Here is a 17,678-nt window from a genome sequence, read left to right on the forward strand (position 1 = left end):
TGCGGCGTTTGATCTGCTGGTTGATCGGCGTCTCACCGCAGCGTTCCCACAGAGCTGTGTTGGAGATTTTCTCGGGCCAGTATATTTCGAGAATGCGGCGAAGACAGCGGTTGACAAAGACCTGGATCCGTTGCGAGATGTCCTTAGTGACCTTCCACGTCTCACATCCGTACAGCAACACGGGTTTCACGTTGGACCGGAATATCTTGAGCTTAACTCTCCGAGTCAGTTTCCGCGATTGCCATATAGGACGGAGTCGTGCGAAGGTTGCTCTCGCCTTGGCGATCCTCGAAGCGATGTCCTCTTCGGTCCCTCCAGTTTCCGACACTACACTACCAAGGTACGTAAATTTGTGGACTGTCTCCACTCCCTCTGTGCCGATGAGCAACGGTACCGAACTGGTTGCTCTGCACCTCATGTCTTGGGTCTTCCTGGTGTTGATTTTGAGTCCCGTCTCCAAAGCCTCTCGCCGTAGGTCGTCCAATTTGGCTTGCATGTCGGCGCGTGTGTGGCTCAATAGGCATAGATCATCGGCATAGTCTAAATCTTCCAGCACGTTGGACAGCCCCCACTCTATGCCGCGGCGCTTTCTATTGGTCTTGACCATGATGCAATCGAGGACGACAAGGATGAGGAGAGGAGAAAGAAGACACCCCTGTCGTACACCGGCCTGAACCGGTATGTCCTCCGAGATGAGACCGTCGTGAGTTACTCTACAGGAATAGTTCCTGTAGATGGCCTTAATCAAGTTTTTTATTTTCTCGGGGACTCCAATTTCTTGTAGCCGGTCCCAGATACAGTTCCATCTCAAGGTGTCGAAGGCTTTTTCGAAGTCCACAAAGGTCAGGTACATTTCCCTCTGAAATTCTGATGCCTGTTCGAGAATTATGCGTAAGGTGTTGATCTGGTCCGTACACGATCGGTTGGGCCGGAAGCCAGCTTGCTCTTTGCGAAGAAGAGGTTCTACGGCCCTCGAGAGTCTGTCCAAGATGATCCTGCAGAGCACCTTGGAAGGAATCGAGAGCAAAGTGATGCCTCTCCAATTGCCACAGTCACTGAGATCTCCCTTCTTGGGTACGGTGATCAGAAGGCCCTTGCTCCAGGCACAAGGTAACTCTTCGGCTGACCAGATGTTCCTCAGGAGAGGCGTCAGCGCGTTTGCAGCGGTAGGGATGTCGGCTTTCAGCATTTCCGCTGTGATGAGGTCCTCTCCTGGGGCTTTCCCATTCTTCAGCGATCGGATAGCCTTCACTACTTCGTCTGTTGTAGGGGAGACACATCGATGTCCAGGCCTTGTGTGGGCAAGCTGGCCGCACTTGCAAGCGTAGCGGGGTCGTTTGGGACTTGAAAAATCTCTTCAAAGTGCTCCCGCCAGCGTTGAAGCTGTCCCTCCGATGCCTGTCTTGTCTTTCAAAGGCTTCTTCTTCCTCTGGTTTCTATTTCCGGCCAAGGTCTTCGTCGCCTTGTACATCTCCCTGAGATTTCCGGAGTTGGCAGCGCGTTGGGCACAGTCCGCAACCTCCTCAGCCCATACTCGACGGTCATGACGGGTACTGCGGTAGATTTTTCTGCGAACTTGTCCGTATCGGCGCCTCAGGTCTTCGCGCACTGCCTCGTTACTAGTTGCCAGGAGCTGAAGATGTAACCCGCGCCTTTCTTCGATGAGTTGCCAGGTATTTTGTGACATCCAGTCTTCGCGTGTGTGCGTTTTGTGTCCAAGGACGACGGAGCTGGTCTCTGTATAGGCCATTTTGATGTGGTTCCACTCCGCGTCGACAGAAGTGGTAGGGTCCGCTTTGAGAACGGAGAAACGGTTTCGCAGCTCGAGTCTAAAGGCGTCTCCTACATCTGGGTCCTGCAGCTTGTTGACCTCGAAGCGTTTGCCCATCTTGGTAGTCGCGCTGGCAGCTCGGGCTACAGCTACTTTGAGCCGCACCTCAGCGACGACTAGGTGGTGGTCACTGTCGATATCCGCGCCACGGCGGTTACGAACGTCGAGCAGTGATGAACGCCATTTGGAGCTGATGGCAAGATGGTCAATCTGGTTCTTGGTGACTCCATCGGGTGAGTTCCATGTGTACTTATGGTGGTCTCCATGAATGAATAATGTGCCTCCGATGGTAAGGTCGTTGTTTTGGCAGAATTCCAAAAATCCTACTTGAATAAACGATATCTTATCTTATCTATCTTATCATATAGGGTAGGTATTAGGTATTCCCGCTTAAGGAGACGTGTGCAACCTTGATGCTGATGTTTTATATCAAACTAACTGGTTAGACTATATCAGTCAGGTCAGGTTACCTTAGGAGACGAACACTGTTCCGACATTAATAAGACCCATCCCCAATTCCCCACATCCCCTTTTCACACAATACATATGTGACGTTTCTATCTGCCTATATCACCTACACGTCATATAAGTATTCTATTCATGGTAAAATGTATATTTCATTTTCAGATGTGTTACCTGGCTACACGCTTGAACTCAACAATGCTCAAAAACAACAGTTTACAAGTGCCGCCGGGCAAGAGCTTCGAACAAATCCTCAGAGAACTTGCCCACCACTCACTTCCGGACTCCGGCTACACAGGGCGCCCCACCGTACAGTGAAAATAGTATTCTTCTATAAATACACTAAATTAATGATTAGGTATTTATTTTAATGCAATTCGTTTAAGAGTTCTTATATATTTTAATTAGGTTACCTCGTAGTGCATATTTATTTAATTAGGCATAGTATTTATTAATTTAAAATGTGAACTTATGACTGAAAAACCACAAGTTATGTAAGATAACTATAAACTTTTTCAGTCATGACTGTTGCTTATAAAAAATAGATTTTAAGGATCTATTAGATTTATTAAGATAGGTAGTAATGTGATTATTATAAGCTTTAAAATAAAATTGACTAAAACTCCCATAGTTTTATTTCAAAGTATTTTGGATTAAGTTTTCTAAGAATTCTATTTATTATTATAACTATTATAAGTAATGCAACGCCTCCAATCATTTCTGACTCTGAGGTGGCCTGCGCTGACTGAATATCGTCAGAACACTTTTATTTAAAAATTGTAAGTATGAAATTACTTTCACCCTTGTGGATAATATCAACGATATGCAACTTTCTCACCCGGGTTTGAAGGGTCAAGAGAGCCTTTAGTAGTCGGTGTAGTGAAAATATTCCGTCGCCAGCTGTTCTATGGCCATGCGAGTAACTAGATTGAGTCAGACCAAGTTATAAGATGGGCGATTTTGAAAAAGACAAAGTTTTGAAATAATGGTTATGAAGTTTACTTAACACTTGCACAGCGACGCTTAAGAATCAATATTGTCTAACTAACATTAGGTTACATGTTACTTAGACAATTGATTGATTCTTAACCCCTCGTAAACCTACCTCGAGTCATTGAAATAGTGACCTTGACATATAGCAATAGATTAAAATTCCCACGCACGGATCCGTGTCTAAGCCATACGAGGGGTTTCGACAGGCTGAAGTCTGAACTACTAAAACAAAATCGACCTAAGTATTCCAGTCTTACCGCGTAATCTTGAACCATTGGGAATTTTCTTCCCAATAGACTTACTGATTGTAAGACTTCGCTTTTTTGTACGAAACCAGCTGCGCGGGGCTCCTATTTCTACACTGTTTGCCCTTCGGGCATCTATAGGTACATAAAAAACCTAACCTACCTATTGCTTGGCCCTTACTATCAGTAAGTTTATAGGGAAGAAAATTCCCAATGGTTCAACTGGTAAAACTACGCGGTAAGACTGTCTGCCAAGGAAATCCTTCAATATGAAAAAACTATAAGTTTAAAAAACGTCGGCGCCAAGAGTTAAAGTATGACAAAAATTGGAATTTCGCGGGATTTTCTACTGACAAAGTCGTACGGCAGACTGTACCTTGGTTTTAACTCTAAGTCTGAACACCCCCTTTCACCACTTTAACTTTTAATCACGAACGCATCGTTTGTAATGTCAGTCTGACATTGACGTTTAATAAGAAATTAAAAACAAAAAAGTAAAAACTGAACTGAATCGATTTCAGAATTAACTTAATTGTTCAGAGATAAAGTAGTTACTGTGTTCTCTTTGCTGATAAGAACCAAGATAGTTTTATAAATCGTGAGGTTTAACACCTAATATCAAGACTGAAAATGAGTAAACGGAGCGCAAGTATGTTAGGAGACGCGTGCAAAACTACCAAACAACCAAGGCATTGGTCGCTGGGACTGCTAGGATCAATGAAAGACCCAGAGTTAATCGTGAAACAGTCTGACCGAGTTGTGATTATACGAGATAAATATCCGAAAGCCAAAGTTCATTACCTCATACTGCCGCAGGAGGACATCAACAGTATTTACAGTCTTAATAAGAGTCATATTAGTCTCTTAGAAGAATTCGGTGATTTATATGAAGAGCTAAAAGAAGACCACGAAGGGACCACACTTAGAGCTGGTTTTCATGCTGTGCCAAGTATGCAGCGGCTTCACATGCATGTTATAAGCACTGACATGATTTCACCATGCCTAAAAACAAAAGTGCATTGGAATAGTTTTGTTACTAAAAACTTCATTCCTTACAAAGGCAAGTACCTACTCCCTTACTTCCTACACTTAAAGCAGTAAATGATGAATTGATGATCTCTGTCAGTTCATTTTGTATTGAGTAACTCTCAATGTAAATTTTTAATTAATTCTATCCCATAAAGAATTGGAGGACCTGTCATGGGGACCATCATTTCAACAGTTCTCAAGAAGTTTGTACATAGCCACGTCAGCAAATTTTAATTGATCCTATTTTGTTACCAACATTAATTAGTGATATAAGTTGACTTTCGTAAGATATATATATACAGGATAATTGTTATAATTAAGAAAATATAGATACTAGAGAACCTTAATGACCAAATGAAACTTACTAAAATCTCAATTTGTGAAATAAATCTTGGTAACAAAAAAGGAATAAAAAAAACAAATTTAACTTTTTCCTTAATTTTTGTACAAACTTTTCAAGACTGCTGATTGTGGAATCAAGTTTAAATTATGATTAATGATGTTGTTTTGTTTTTTAGTTGTTGTACTCTTAAATGTCAAATGTTTTTTTCTTACAGATGCACTAAGTGAGCTAAAAGAGAATGGAAGTATTCAGAAAATATCAAGTGAGGCCCACAAGACCCTAATGGCTACAGACTTACAATGTAACCAATGTAATTTTAAGCCTAAAAATATGCCACAACTTAAAGAACATTTGTTCTCTCATGCTAAATAAACATATCTTGGATTGAAAGACCTCTCAAATTTATTATTATACCCACCTTTCATCCTTATCATCCTCCCTCCCATCCCTATTATGTTGGTCAAAGGACTGGCATTATTGAATATGGAGTGTTACATTTAATCTTGCAGGTTGAGAAGTAAGTCACCAAAGCAAATTTGTGGGAGAGTAAGGAACACAGTGTGACCTTAGTATGTTGCACACAAAAAATATTTTATTATTAACAAGTTTCTCAAATTTGGGATGCCAAAACCTTAAAGAAACCAACTATACACTGAATTGCACTTTATTCATTGCCAAATAGATTTTCCATCATTTATTATGTCATGCCTTAATTTTACAATATTTGAACTTTATCACTTATATTTTAGACACAATTAGCTACTGTACAGTATAGTACACTTATTGTTAACTACAAGTATTGTTATCCTTAAGTGCTACTTTGCTAGAGCGAGGGCTTTCATCTAGAAGTGATGTAGAGGTATCAACACTTTCATCTGCATCTGGGGTGTATAAGGACTGATTTCGTCTTTTAAATGTCTTTTTACCTACCGACAAAGGTGTAGCACATTCATTAGTACTGTTTATCTGAGTAGGTGTCTCTGGGGAAAACAAGGAGTTTGTGTGAGACATCTCACTGTCACAATCACTTGGTGTCACTGGTGCAGGTAATGACATTTTGGCTTTCACTGGTGTTGCTATAACTCTGGTTACTGGCTCTGGGCTAGTGACAACTTGGCTAGGGCTAGGTGTAATTACATTTGGTTGTTTGATTGCTCTACCGGTTCTTGCTGTTAGTACTTGTAAGGGATCATCAATACAAAGTTTTTCACACAAGTTCACAGTTTGAGGATTAGCAATTGGATCAGTGGGCACACCACGGCGCGAGTTGGGATCGTACACTGGAGCAGTCATTACAAAAGTATCATCATTTATTAGCAAGTCGCCCATTACGTTAACAACTGCTTCTTTTTCTCCTGCTGTTGGTGTAAAATCATACCTGAAAATCAAATAGAAAAAAATAAATATACTTTGAATAAACTAGAGTTAAAAATCAAATGTCAAATCAGCCGCATCATGAATAAAACTCATTCAATTTAGTTTTAACAAAAAGTGCAGTATTGATCGGATTTTTAATATGGTCATGCAAAATGAAACAGAAATGTTAGGTTAGTATTTAAAGTAGGCACCTTTCATTGCCTCCTGGGCCAGGCATATGACAGTCCATGTTTTTAACCGACATGAGATGGTTTGTGTTCTTCAACACAGCTAACCACTCTGTGTCATATCTCAGTTGCTTGTCACCATCATACTCTGCAGGCAGGTCCAATATTTGAAGATGCCTGCGCTTGGGCAAACATTTGTCAAGTGCCAGGAACTTAGTTTCACCTTCTTCATGCTTTACCAGAGCTGCAAAAAGGCAATGCAAGTGCGCAGCAAACCAGTAGTCTGGCTTTAGCTCTTTCAGCAATTTTGTGGCTGGAGGGCTGCCTAGTTGATTAGATTCAATGTCCTCTCTGAAAAACAACATAAAAATAAGTATTTCATTGCACCACTGAGTAAAAGGGCCAATTATAAAGCATACATAATAATAAAGCATGGCACCCAATGTGCAACTATTTGTTAAATAAATAATAAAATTTATTTATATACCTGAAAAATGGTTTCCTCCTTAACAACTCTTCTTTGTTCCCATAATCAGTGATACCTTCCGGCCAGTCATGAGACAGCATGACATCCACCTTCTCCTTCAGCTGGCTCAGACGGAAGACATCCAAAGCCCGGATGTGGTAAACAGACCGTAAGGAGTTCTGGTTGTACGGTGGACACTCCCACAGGCCCTGGAGATAGTCTCTTCCTTTGAAGATTCCAGATATACCTGGAATAATGTAAATTATTTGTGTAGATACTTGATTGAAAAATAGAACATATAACTATGTCTAGCAGCACCAAACTTTGATATCACTGTGTCTTATTAAAAAGATGAAGTAAAAAGAGGTGGTTGTTTCAGACAACTAATTGTCCTGTGATATGAAGTAATTTCTAAGCTATATGTTATTTAACTATATACCATTACACTTCCAGTATTGTTTTACTAAAGTTGATCATAATATTTTTTTAAACAGGCAACAAAAGTAAACAGATAAACAAGATTCTGTATTACCTCCGATTCTCAAGTTTCCAAACTTGACCACCCCAGCCCTGCCCATGTAGTAGATGTTTGGGGCCACCCATCCTCCATAGGGAAGTTCTTGCAGATAGTTGGAAGCTTCATGGTTCCCGCCAATAAATATTGTCAACACTGGAGCCTTTTCCTCACCACTATAGTACCTAAAAAATAAATGGTATGCAATTAAGTACTAGTTACATTATCTAAAAGACATTTCTTGTATTTTACCACAATTATTATTATTTTAGTGTAAACATAACCTACTTATAAAATGTGCAGATATGCTGATATTTTTCAGGCACTGCCATTGCTCGTAAATCATCTTTATTCCGCACGGATTGGAAATCTCCGCAGCATATCAATAAATCAATGCTTATTCCTTCCCTCTCCTGTAATGTTTTGATGCACTCGTATATCTTTTCTAACTCGCCATGGGCACAACCTTCGACGGCAATTTTCATAGTGACAAAATTTATTTAATACGTTTATTTAGTGGTAATTTTTAGGATAATTAAAACCCTTTCATTCAATAAAGATAAGTAAAATTAAATGGTAAATGTAAAGATCGCAAGCATGAACCCACGGATATAAACCAATCGTTTGACAACAATCGGACTGTCAGATAACTGTCAATGTCCTTAGCCACAGACCACAGATTATACAATACAACCGAAAGATTGGGTATTACCGTACCAGGAAAGAAAAATGGCTGGTACCAACATAAGTAATCTTATTCCTCCTCTGTGCTAAAACACGCTGTGGATTAGGCTTGTGCCGTTTCGTTCGTTGATCGGAGCGCTCCGATCTCGTTCAATCGCTCCCACGAACTAGTTCGCTCTTTTAGGTCTTTTGCTCATTTAGTTCAGCCAGACCAGCGACCACTGCGGTCGGAAAGATCAGAACGAATGGGACCGAATAGTGTCAAAATGATACGAATAGTCCACAGATAGTAACATTCCGGGTCGAAAGGTTGTAAGTAACCGAAGTTTAATATGAAAACTTGACTTTTTTTGTTGCTCTGCTAAGTAGCTCTCGCTCTCGGTCGGCGCAGTCACACATTCGTTCTCGATCCCAACCGCTCGCACTCGCCGATCCTATACTGAACTAAATGAGCAAAGACCGATTCTCAGACCACGGTAAGATTCAGTTCATTTCGGTCATTGATGGGATTTTATTCCTAACAGTTCATAGTTCGTGAACGACACAAGCCTACTGTGGATAGTGTGGATGCCAACGTTTTCCATACGTCAAAACGAGAAAAAGATATTTTATTCTCGCTCTCACTTAAGGAAGCATGCTGGCACGAACCGGTCATGTGTTAGCACTATAAGATGTGCATTTTCAAACGATATCTATCAGTAGAAAAAAAAACCCTAGAACTCCTAGATGTCGAATATTAAGCTAGGAACATATTACGCGGACGTCCGCCATCGCGCGACCGCGGACGCGGATCTAGACAATGAATATACACTTAACCGTGCAAACTATCGGTCGTCGGTTGAGGACATACTGGACATGGCCTTGAGCGCACGGACGTCCGATCGAAATCTGGCTCGCTGGATGATTTGGTCAGCCGAAGCCACGTCCCGAAGACCGTGCGCACTGATCGGCGCGACCGCGACCGCGGACGTCCGCGTAGTATGTTCCTAGCTTTAGTCACCTTGGTGCCATTTTTCCATTACGACGATATCGCGATAACTGATAGCCAGCTGGTTAACAAATATTTTTTCATCACACTCGCACACTAAATGTGCTATTGCACGCAGGTGGAGCGTGAGTTATAGAAAAATCGTTCTCCCTAGGGAGTTAAGAAATGTCTAGTACTGTATTGAACTCTTTTTTACCTTTTTGCATATTTTTTTGTAATGCAAGTGTGATGAAAACATTGTGTGTAACTCGGGAAGTATGAATATTACTATCTTGAGTCTTTAAATCGCTCCGGCAAGCCGTCGCAATTTAACATACTCTTATTACTAATATTAAACTTCTTCCCCTTGTTGCACAATGTACTAAATTATATTACCTATTTTTTTTTTATAAAAATAAGTTACCTACTACTGTAGAGAAAAGCGCGTACGTCAACCAATGAGGAGGCACACTGACATTTTATCCCGCCAGGCGGCGCCTGTGCAAGTGTCTAGGCAAGTCACTGTCATTCATATGTGAGAGATAGAGAGAGAGAGAGAGAAAAAAAACATATCATCTTCTCGCTCTCACGTATGGACTAATAGGGTGGCGCCATCTGTCATAACCTTTTAGTGTGCCTTATGTGCCTTATTATTGGAATCCTAGGCCACTGTAGAACCTTTTCACAGTCAACGTCAAAAGTGACTTCTATGGCCAATAATGCACGGTGTCAATAAGACAGGGTTCTAGAGTGGCCTAAGATTCAAATTGGTTGACACATTATGAACCATTATTATAACAACTATTATCGGACCCTATAGGTTGGGTAAACTAGGTAGAATTAGATCGAGTTAATTCACATTGGTTAGCAAAGAAACGCTAACTGATACAGTCTGACCAAAAAGAGTAGAAATTCCTATTTGGCGTACTAGTTTTTTTTTAAATCTTTATTTATTTAGCAGCTTTTGTCTTTTTGACATGGCAGCTCCATCGTGTACTAGTTACTATTACTTGTTTTCATTAACTATGTATCTTTATGCCAAATAAATATTTTCTATTACATTCTAAATTAAAAAAAAACCGGCCAAGAGCGTGTCGGGCCACGCTTAGTGTAGGGTTCCGTAGTTTTCCGTATTTTTCTGAAAAACTACTGAACCTATCAAGTTCAAAACAATTTTCCTAGAAAGTCTTTATAAAGTTCTACTTTTGTGATTTTTTTCATATTTTTTAAACATATGGTTCAAAAGTTACAGGGGGGGGGACACACTTTTTTTCCTTTAGGAGCGATAATTTCCGAAAATATGAATTTGATCAAAAAACGATTTTAGTAAACCCTTATTCATTAGTACAATATTATATTAAAATAAAAGGATGTACCGACTATTGATTTGGCCGACTAGGCCGACTACCGACTAGTCGGCGCTTGACTAGTGGCCGATTAGTCGGCCGACTAGTCGGCCAGAACATAATTTTCGATAAATTCACATTTTGAATGTCATTTTGGGTCCTTCGTTCGCGCTTTTCATGATTTTTTTACAGATGTGCAAAGGTTCATGACAATATTTATATACATTTTCCATTTTTAACAACCGGCTTGGCTTAGTGGGTAGTGATCCTACCTATGAAGTCGATAATCCTAGGTAGGAAATTTATTTCTGTGGTGATAAAAGATATTTGTTGTTTTGAGAAAAAAAGGAATTACTAATAGCTACATAATACAACCATAATTTTCAGCTGATAATTTACTGTTTTTTTCACTAATGAAGTGCCGACTAATCGGTTTTTCTATCGCCGACTACAAATGTGGCCGGATAGTCGGCCGACTAGTCGGCGACTAGTCGGTACATCCCTAATTACGAGTATTGTAGACCCCGTGCCGAACATGTTCTATGACCAATCGCCTCCCGGGCGATATACACAATGGTAAAACGGCCATGAATCGTGGTGGTGAAGGTCAGCCCACAAAAATCGTCAGGCAGCTTGTAACCGCGGTGGAAAAATCGGCAGCTGGTTGCATGCTAAAACCCAAAGGTTGCGACTGCTAATGCTCGTTGGTGTCTGCCTGTCCTACGATTTTTTCTCAGCTCTCAAGTGCTAATAAGTAGGTAGGTAAATAATAAATATATGTATGTATATGTACACCGTGTCCAATAAGTTTGAATACAGCACAAATAGCCAATAAAACAAAATGAACAAATAGTTACTACATCTAAATATATAAAAGAAGAAGCTGACTGACTGACTGACTGACTGACTGACTGACTGACTGACTGACTGACTGACTGACATATCAACGCACAGCCGAAACCGCTGGTCCTAGAGATTTCAAATTTGGCACGTAGGTTCCTTATGTAGTGTAGAGGAGCACTAAGAAAGGATTTTCCAAAATTCACCTCCTAAGGGGGTCAAATGGGGGTTCAAAGTTTGTATGGGGAAACAAGATTAGTTTGACTATTTTATTCGAAACTTCACAGGAAGATTCCTTAAGACATATGACTGAATACGTGTTTCAGGTTTTTTGAAAATTTAACCCCTAAAAGGGTGAAAAGGGGGTGATAAAGTCAAAAAATCAATATGGGTATCGTTTTTATGGTTTATCGGGTCGCTGATCACGATAAATACAACGTTTTTAAAATCTAACGAGGCGGAAGTGAAATACCTTCTCCCCTCTTGTGGTGCAATGGGGTTTAAATATCAAAAATATATATAAAAGAAGATATTGACTGACTGACTGACATATCAACGCACAGCCGAAACCGCTGGTCCTAGAGATGTCAAATTTGGCACGTAGGTTCCTTATATAGTGTAGAGGAGCACTAAGAAAGGATTTTTCAAAATTCTCCTCCTAAGGGGCTCAAATGGGGGTTCAAAGTTTGTATGGGGAAACAAGATTAGTTTGACTATTTTATACGAAACTTCACAGGAGGATTCCTAAAGACATATGACTAAATACATGTTTCAGGTTTTTTGAAAATTTGACCCCTAAAGGGGTGCAAAGGGGGTAATAAAGTCAAAAAATCAATATGGGTATCGTTTTTATGGTTTATCGGGTCGCTGATCACGATAAATACAACGTTTTTAAAATCTAACGAGGCGGAAGTGAAATACCTTCTCCCCTGTTGTGGTGCAATGGGGTTTAAATATCAAAAATATATATAAAAGAAGATATTGACTGACTGACTGACATATCAACGCACAGCCGAAACCGCTGGTCCTAGAGATGTCAAATTTGGCACGTAGGTTCCTTATATACTGTAGAGGAGCACTAAGAAAGGATTTTTCAAAATTCGCCTCCTAAGGGGCTCAAATGGGGGTTCAAAGTTTGTATGGGGAAACAAGATTAGCTTGACTATTTTATACGAAACCTCACAGGAGGATTCCTAAAGACATATGACTAAATACATGTTTCAGGTTTTTTGAAAATTTGACCCCTAAAGGGGTGCAAAGGGGGTAAAGTCAAAAACACAATATGGGTATCGTTTTTATGGTTTATCGGGTCGCTGATCACGATAAATACAACGATTTTAAAATCTAATGAGGTGGAAAATAAATTTTCTCCCCTGTTGTAGTGCAATAGGGTTAAAATATCCAAAATAGCCATAAGAGGAGCACTAAGAAAGGATTTTTCAAAGGACACCTCCTAGCATGTTAATTTGACAGGGGCAAGGATAGGGACAGGGACAGGGACAGGGACAGGGACAGGGACAGGGACAGGGACAGGGACAGGGACAGGGACAGGGACAGGGACAGGGACAGGGACAGGGACAGGGACAGGGACAGGGACAGGGACAGGGACAGGGACAGGGACAGGGACAGGGACAGGGACAGGGACAGGGACAGGGACAGGGACAGGGACAGGGACAGGGACAGGGACAGGGACAGGGACAGGGACAGGGACAGGGACAGGGACAGGGACAGGGACAGGGACAGGGACAGGGACAGGGACAGGGTCAGGGACAGGGACAGGGACAGGGACAGGGACAGGGACAGGGACAGGGACAGGGACAGGGACAGGGACAGGGACAGGGACAGGGACAGGGACAGGGACAGGGACAGGGATATGGATAGGGATAGGGATAGGGATAGGGATAGGGATAGGGATAGGGATAGGGATAGGGATAGGGATAGGGATAGGGATAGGGATAGGGATAGGGATAGGGATAGGGATAGGGATAGGGATAGGGATAGGGATAGGGATAGGATAGGGATAGGGATAGGGATAGGGATAGGGATAGGGATAGGATAGGGATAGGGATAGGATAGGGATAGGGATAGGGATAGGGATAGGGATAGGGATAGGGATAGGGATAGGGATAGGGATAGGGATAGGGATAGGGATAGGGATAGGGATAGGGATAGGGATAGGGATAGGGATAGGGATAGGGATAGGGATAGGGATAGGGATAGGATAGGGATAGGGATAGGGATAGGGATAGGGATAGGGATAGGGATAGGGATAGGGATAGGGATAGGGATAGGGATAGGGATAGGGATAGGGATAGGGATAGGGATAGGGATAGGGATAGGGATAGGGATAGGGATAGGGATAGGGATAGGGATAGGGATAGGGATAGGGATAGGGATAGGGATAGGGATAGGGATAGGAATAGGGGACGGGGGCAGGGACGGTGATAGGGATAGGGGAGGGACGTGGACAGGGACGGGACGGGGACGGGGACGAAGACAAGGATAGAGATAGGGACGGGGATAAGAATAGGGATTGGGGTCGGAATAATCGGTCGGTAATCGATATCTAGGCAGTGTAAAATGCAGGTGGCTCAGTGGGAAGGGATTAGTAAGTAGGCATCGGCGAGTATCCTGCATCCGTGATAACTATTATATTCAATGTGCTGTAAGAAGATCGTTGTTTGCTTGCCTTTTATATGTTTACGTTTGCAATAAGTATAAGCAAAATGGAAAAAATTGTAAGCGATAATGCAAGGAAGAACTTTTTACCCTACCGACCATAGCGTCGAGATACTGGCTATGTGGGTTGTATGAAGTTTCCCCAGTATAAATATTTATATAGGTAAATTCATACATATTCGTACCTACTACCTACGCTGTGGTCGCTGTGTAACAATTCTACAATCATTGCAAGAATTTCTTTTAAAACAATAGTAGTATGTGTAAGGTACAGTCAGCCAAAAAGCAGTGTAAGGTTCTTGGCTGACCGTACAGCAAATAGATCAGTTACAATGGCCCCCCAGTCGAGAATTGCCCCGCTTTACCTTAATCGAAATAATCGCGGACAGATGTACCTACAAAGAAACCTACGGATCCAAATGAAAATCTTATTTTTTGTAAACGTTTCAATAAGAATACTTTTATTACGCGGGCGAAGCCGCGGGTAAAAGCTAGTCTAAATATATAAAAGAAGAAGCTGACTGACTGACTGACTGACATATCAACGCACAGCCGAAACCGCTGGTCCTAGAGATTTCAAATTTGGCACGTAGGTTCCTTATATAGTGTAGAGGAGCACTAAGAAAGGATTTTCCAAAATTCACCTCCTAAGGGGGTCAAATGGGGGTTCAAAGTTTGTATGGGGAAACAAGATTAGTTTGACTATTCTATTCGAAACTTCACAGGAAGATTCCTTAAGACATATGACTGAATACGTGTTTCAGGTTTTTTGAAAATTTAACCCCTAAAAGGGTGAAAAGGGGGTGATAAAGTCAAAAAATCAATATGGGTATCGTTTTTATGGTTTATCGGGTCGCTGATCACGATAAATACAACGTTTTTAAAATCTAACGAGGCGGAAGTGAAATACCTTCTCCCCTGTTGTGGTGCAATGGGGTTTAAATATCAAAAAAATATATAAAAGAAGATATTGACTGACTGACTGACATATCAACGCACAGCCGGAATCGCTGGTCCTAGAGATCTCAAATTTGGCACGTAGGTTCCTTATATAGTGTAGGGAAGCACTAATAAAGGATTTTTCAAAATTCGCCTCCTAAGGGGGTCAAATGGGGGTTCAAAGTTTGTATGGGGAAACAATGTTAGTTTCACTGTTTTATTCGAAACTTCACAGGAGGGATCCTAAAAACATATGACTAAAGACGTGTTTCAGGTTTTTTGAAAATCTAACCCCTAAAAGGGTGAAAAGGGGGTGACAACGTCAAAAAACTAATATGGGTATCATTTTTACGGTTTATTGGGTCGCTGATCACGATAAATACAACGTTTTTAAAATCTAACGAAGCGGAAGTGAACCTTCTCCCCTGTTGTAGTGCAATGGGGTTTAAATATCAAAATATATATAAAAGAAGAAACTGACTGACTGACTAACTGACATAATATATCAACACACAGCCGAAACCGCTGGTCCTAGAGATTTCAAATTTGGCACATAGGTTCCTTATATGGCGTAGAGGAGCACTAAGAAAGGATTTTTCAAATTTCTCCTCTTAAAAGGGTGAAATGGGGGTTCAAAGTTTGTATGGGGAACAAGATTAGTTTGACTATTTTATTCGAAACTTCATAGGAGGATTCCTAAAGACATATGACTAAATACATGTTTCAGGTTTTTTGAAAATTTGACCCCTAAAGTGGTGCAAAGGGGGTAAAGTCAAAAACACAATATGGGTATCGTTTTTATGGTTTATCGGGTCGCTGAACACGATAAATACAACGATTTTAAAATCTAATGAGGTGGAAAAGAAATTTTCTCCCCTTTTGTTGTGCAATAGGGTTAAAATATCCAAAATAGCCATAAGTATAGGTTTAGTTTTTATCTTTACTTCTGGTTCAAGAGATTTCAAAAAGACACGGAAGTTCCTGAGAGGAAGTTCACCTCCTAGCACGATAATTTGACAGGGACAGGGACAGGTACAGGGACAGGAACGGGATAGGGTTAGGGTTAGGGTTAGGGATAGGGAAGGGATAGGGATGGGGATAGGGATAGGGATAGGGATAGGGATAGGGAAAGGGATAGGGATAGGGATAGGGATAGGGATAGGGATAGGGATAGGGATAGGGATAGATAAGAATAGGGATAGGGATAGATAAGAATAGGGATAGGGATAGATAAGGATAGGGATAGGAATAGGGGACGGGGACGGGAATAGGGATAGGGGAGGGACGGGGACAGGGACGGGACGGGGACGGAGATGAGTAAAATGCAGGTGGCTCAGTGCGAAGGGATTAGTAAGTAGGCATCGGCGAGTATCCTGCATCCGTAATAACTATTACATTCAATGTGCTGTGAGAAGATCGTTGTTTGCTTGCCTTTTATATGTTTACGTTTGCAATAAGTATAAGCAAAATGGAAAAAATTGTAAGCGACAATGCAAGGAAGTACTTTTTACCCTACCGAGCATAGCGTCGAAATACTGGCTATGTGGGTTGTATGAAGTTTACCCAGTATAAATATTTATATAGGTAAAATACAAACATATTCGTACCTACTACCTACGCTGTGGTCGCTGTGTAACAATTCTACAATCATTGCAAGAATTTCTTTTAAAACAATAGTAATATGTGTAAGGTACAGTCAGCCAAAAAAGTGGTTTACCACTTTTCGATCAATAGAGTCGAAAAGTGGTAAACCACTTTCTTGGCTGACCGTACACCAAATAGATCAGTTACAATGGCCCCCAGTCGAGAATTGCCCCGCTTTACCTTAATCGAAGTAATCGCGGACAGATGTACCTACAAAGAAACCTACGGATCCAAATGAAAATCTTATTTTTTGTAAACGTTTCAATAAACGTTCCAAAAAGTGGTTTACCACTTTTCGATCAATAGAGTCGAAAAGTGGTAAACCACTTTCTTGGCTGACCGTACAGCAAATAGATCAGTTAGTCAGTTACAATGGCCCCCCAGTCGAGAATTGCCCCGCTTTACCTTAATCGAAGTAATCGCGGACAGATGTACCTACAAAGAAACCTACGGATCCAAATGAAAATCTTATTTTTTGTAAACGTTTCAATAAGAATACTTTTATTACGCGGGCGAAGCCGCGGGTAAAAGCTAGTTATTATTATATTTTATGAATGGCACTCTTATTTACTACATTCACAACAAATGTTTTGGAATAACTCCAGCATTAACTTGTTTACCAGCCTCAAACGCTTCTCAAACGGATCACACGCGGCACGCACCGTTTTCTTCACATTTCATCCCAAATACTCTCGATAACCTTTTTGAAATGATCTAGGTTTATGATTTTATAAAAATTTAGTCTTCAAAGCATGTATGACCATTCAAAATAGTCTAATACGCCTAAACCTGGAGGCCTGGGTGGCCACTCATGTTTCGGATGAAAAACTGCCAAATTAGTCTGAAACTACGCTAGAATACCATTTGCCGAATGTGCTGGAGATGCGTCTTGTTGGGACACATGATACTCATTCCCAAGCATCCTTTTTAACTTTAAGGCATTTTTTTCTCCAAAACCTTGGTTTTAAAGAAAAACACGTCGATTTTAACGCTTTTATCTGTAAGTACTGAAGGTAGTTTACCTCGCTTACATACTGCATCCCACACTTGGGCCGATGGTGAGCTCTGGAACCTAGGCACATTTTTCTAGTTGCCCGGAACGTTATCTATCCTCGGTACCCATAATAGTTTATTTGGGACACGTGGCGTCTG

General features: G+C 41.1%; 3 protein-coding genes across 4 annotated transcripts in view; 2 read left to right on the forward strand and 1 right to left on the reverse strand.

Moving 5' to 3' along the window:
* The window catches only part of LOC125231721, a 50,491-nt gene extending 47,616 nt beyond the window's left edge, over window positions 1–2,875 (forward strand). For both annotated transcript variants that reach the window (XM_048137267.1, XM_048137268.1), the window contains exon 9: window positions 2,459–2,875. In XM_048137267.1, the coding sequence (XP_047993224.1) occupies window positions 2,459–2,611 (153 nt within the window). In that variant the 3' untranslated portion in view covers window positions 2,612–2,875. The remainder of the gene's footprint in view (window positions 1–2,458) is intronic.
* A 1,151-nt stretch (window positions 2,876–4,026) lies between these two features.
* On the forward strand, window positions 4,027–5,288 carry LOC125232072 (aprataxin). Its single transcript, XM_048137687.1, has 2 exons — window positions 4,027–4,591; window positions 5,118–5,288. The coding sequence occupies exons 1-2, from the start codon at window positions 4,162–4,164 to the stop codon at window positions 5,273–5,275; spliced, it is 588 nt and encodes a 195-aa protein (XP_047993644.1). The 5' UTR covers window positions 4,027–4,161; the 3' UTR covers window positions 5,276–5,288.
* A 269-nt stretch (window positions 5,289–5,557) lies between these two features.
* Window positions 5,558–8,035, reverse strand: LOC125231831 (lariat debranching enzyme). Its single transcript, XM_048137410.1, has 5 exons — window positions 7,716–8,035; window positions 7,446–7,612; window positions 6,935–7,160; window positions 6,472–6,798; window positions 5,558–6,281 (listed from the first exon to the last, which is right to left on the reverse strand). Exons 1-5 carry the CDS (start codon window positions 7,910–7,912, stop codon window positions 5,690–5,692), a joined length of 1,509 nt encoding a protein of 502 aa, XP_047993367.1. The 5' UTR covers window positions 7,913–8,035; the 3' UTR covers window positions 5,558–5,689.
* Window positions 8,036–17,678: the final 9,643 nt, after the last annotated feature.

This window comes from Leguminivora glycinivorella, chromosome 12 (assembly GCF_023078275.1).
Source record: "Leguminivora glycinivorella isolate SPB_JAAS2020 chromosome 12, LegGlyc_1.1, whole genome shotgun sequence".
NCBI classification, from domain to species: domain Eukaryota; kingdom Metazoa; phylum Arthropoda; class Insecta; order Lepidoptera; family Tortricidae; genus Leguminivora; species Leguminivora glycinivorella.

What these genes read in the sequence shown, in the direction of transcription:
- LOC125231831 (XM_048137410.1), bottom strand. Translation starts at nt 7,912, where the DNA reads ATGAAAATTGCCGTCGAAGGTTGTGCCCATGGCGAGTTAGAAAAGATA. An exon ending in CATATCTGCACATTTTATAA is followed by an intron (nt 7,613 to 7,715) that starts GTAGGTTATGTT and finishes TTTATTTTTTAG; the next exon opens with GTACTATAGTGGTGAGGAAA. An exon ending in AGGAGGAAACCATTTTTCAG is followed by an intron (nt 6,799 to 6,934) that starts GTATATAAATAA and finishes GTTGTTTTTCAG; the next exon opens with AGAGGACATTGAATCTAATC.
- LOC125232072 (XM_048137687.1), top strand. Translation starts at nt 4,162, where the DNA reads ATGAGTAAACGGAGCGCAAGTATGTTAGGAGACGCGTGCAAAACTACC. An exon ending in AAACTTCATTCCTTACAAAG is followed by an intron (nt 4,592 to 5,117) that starts GCAAGTACCTAC and finishes TTTTTCTTACAG; the next exon opens with ATGCACTAAGTGAGCTAAAA.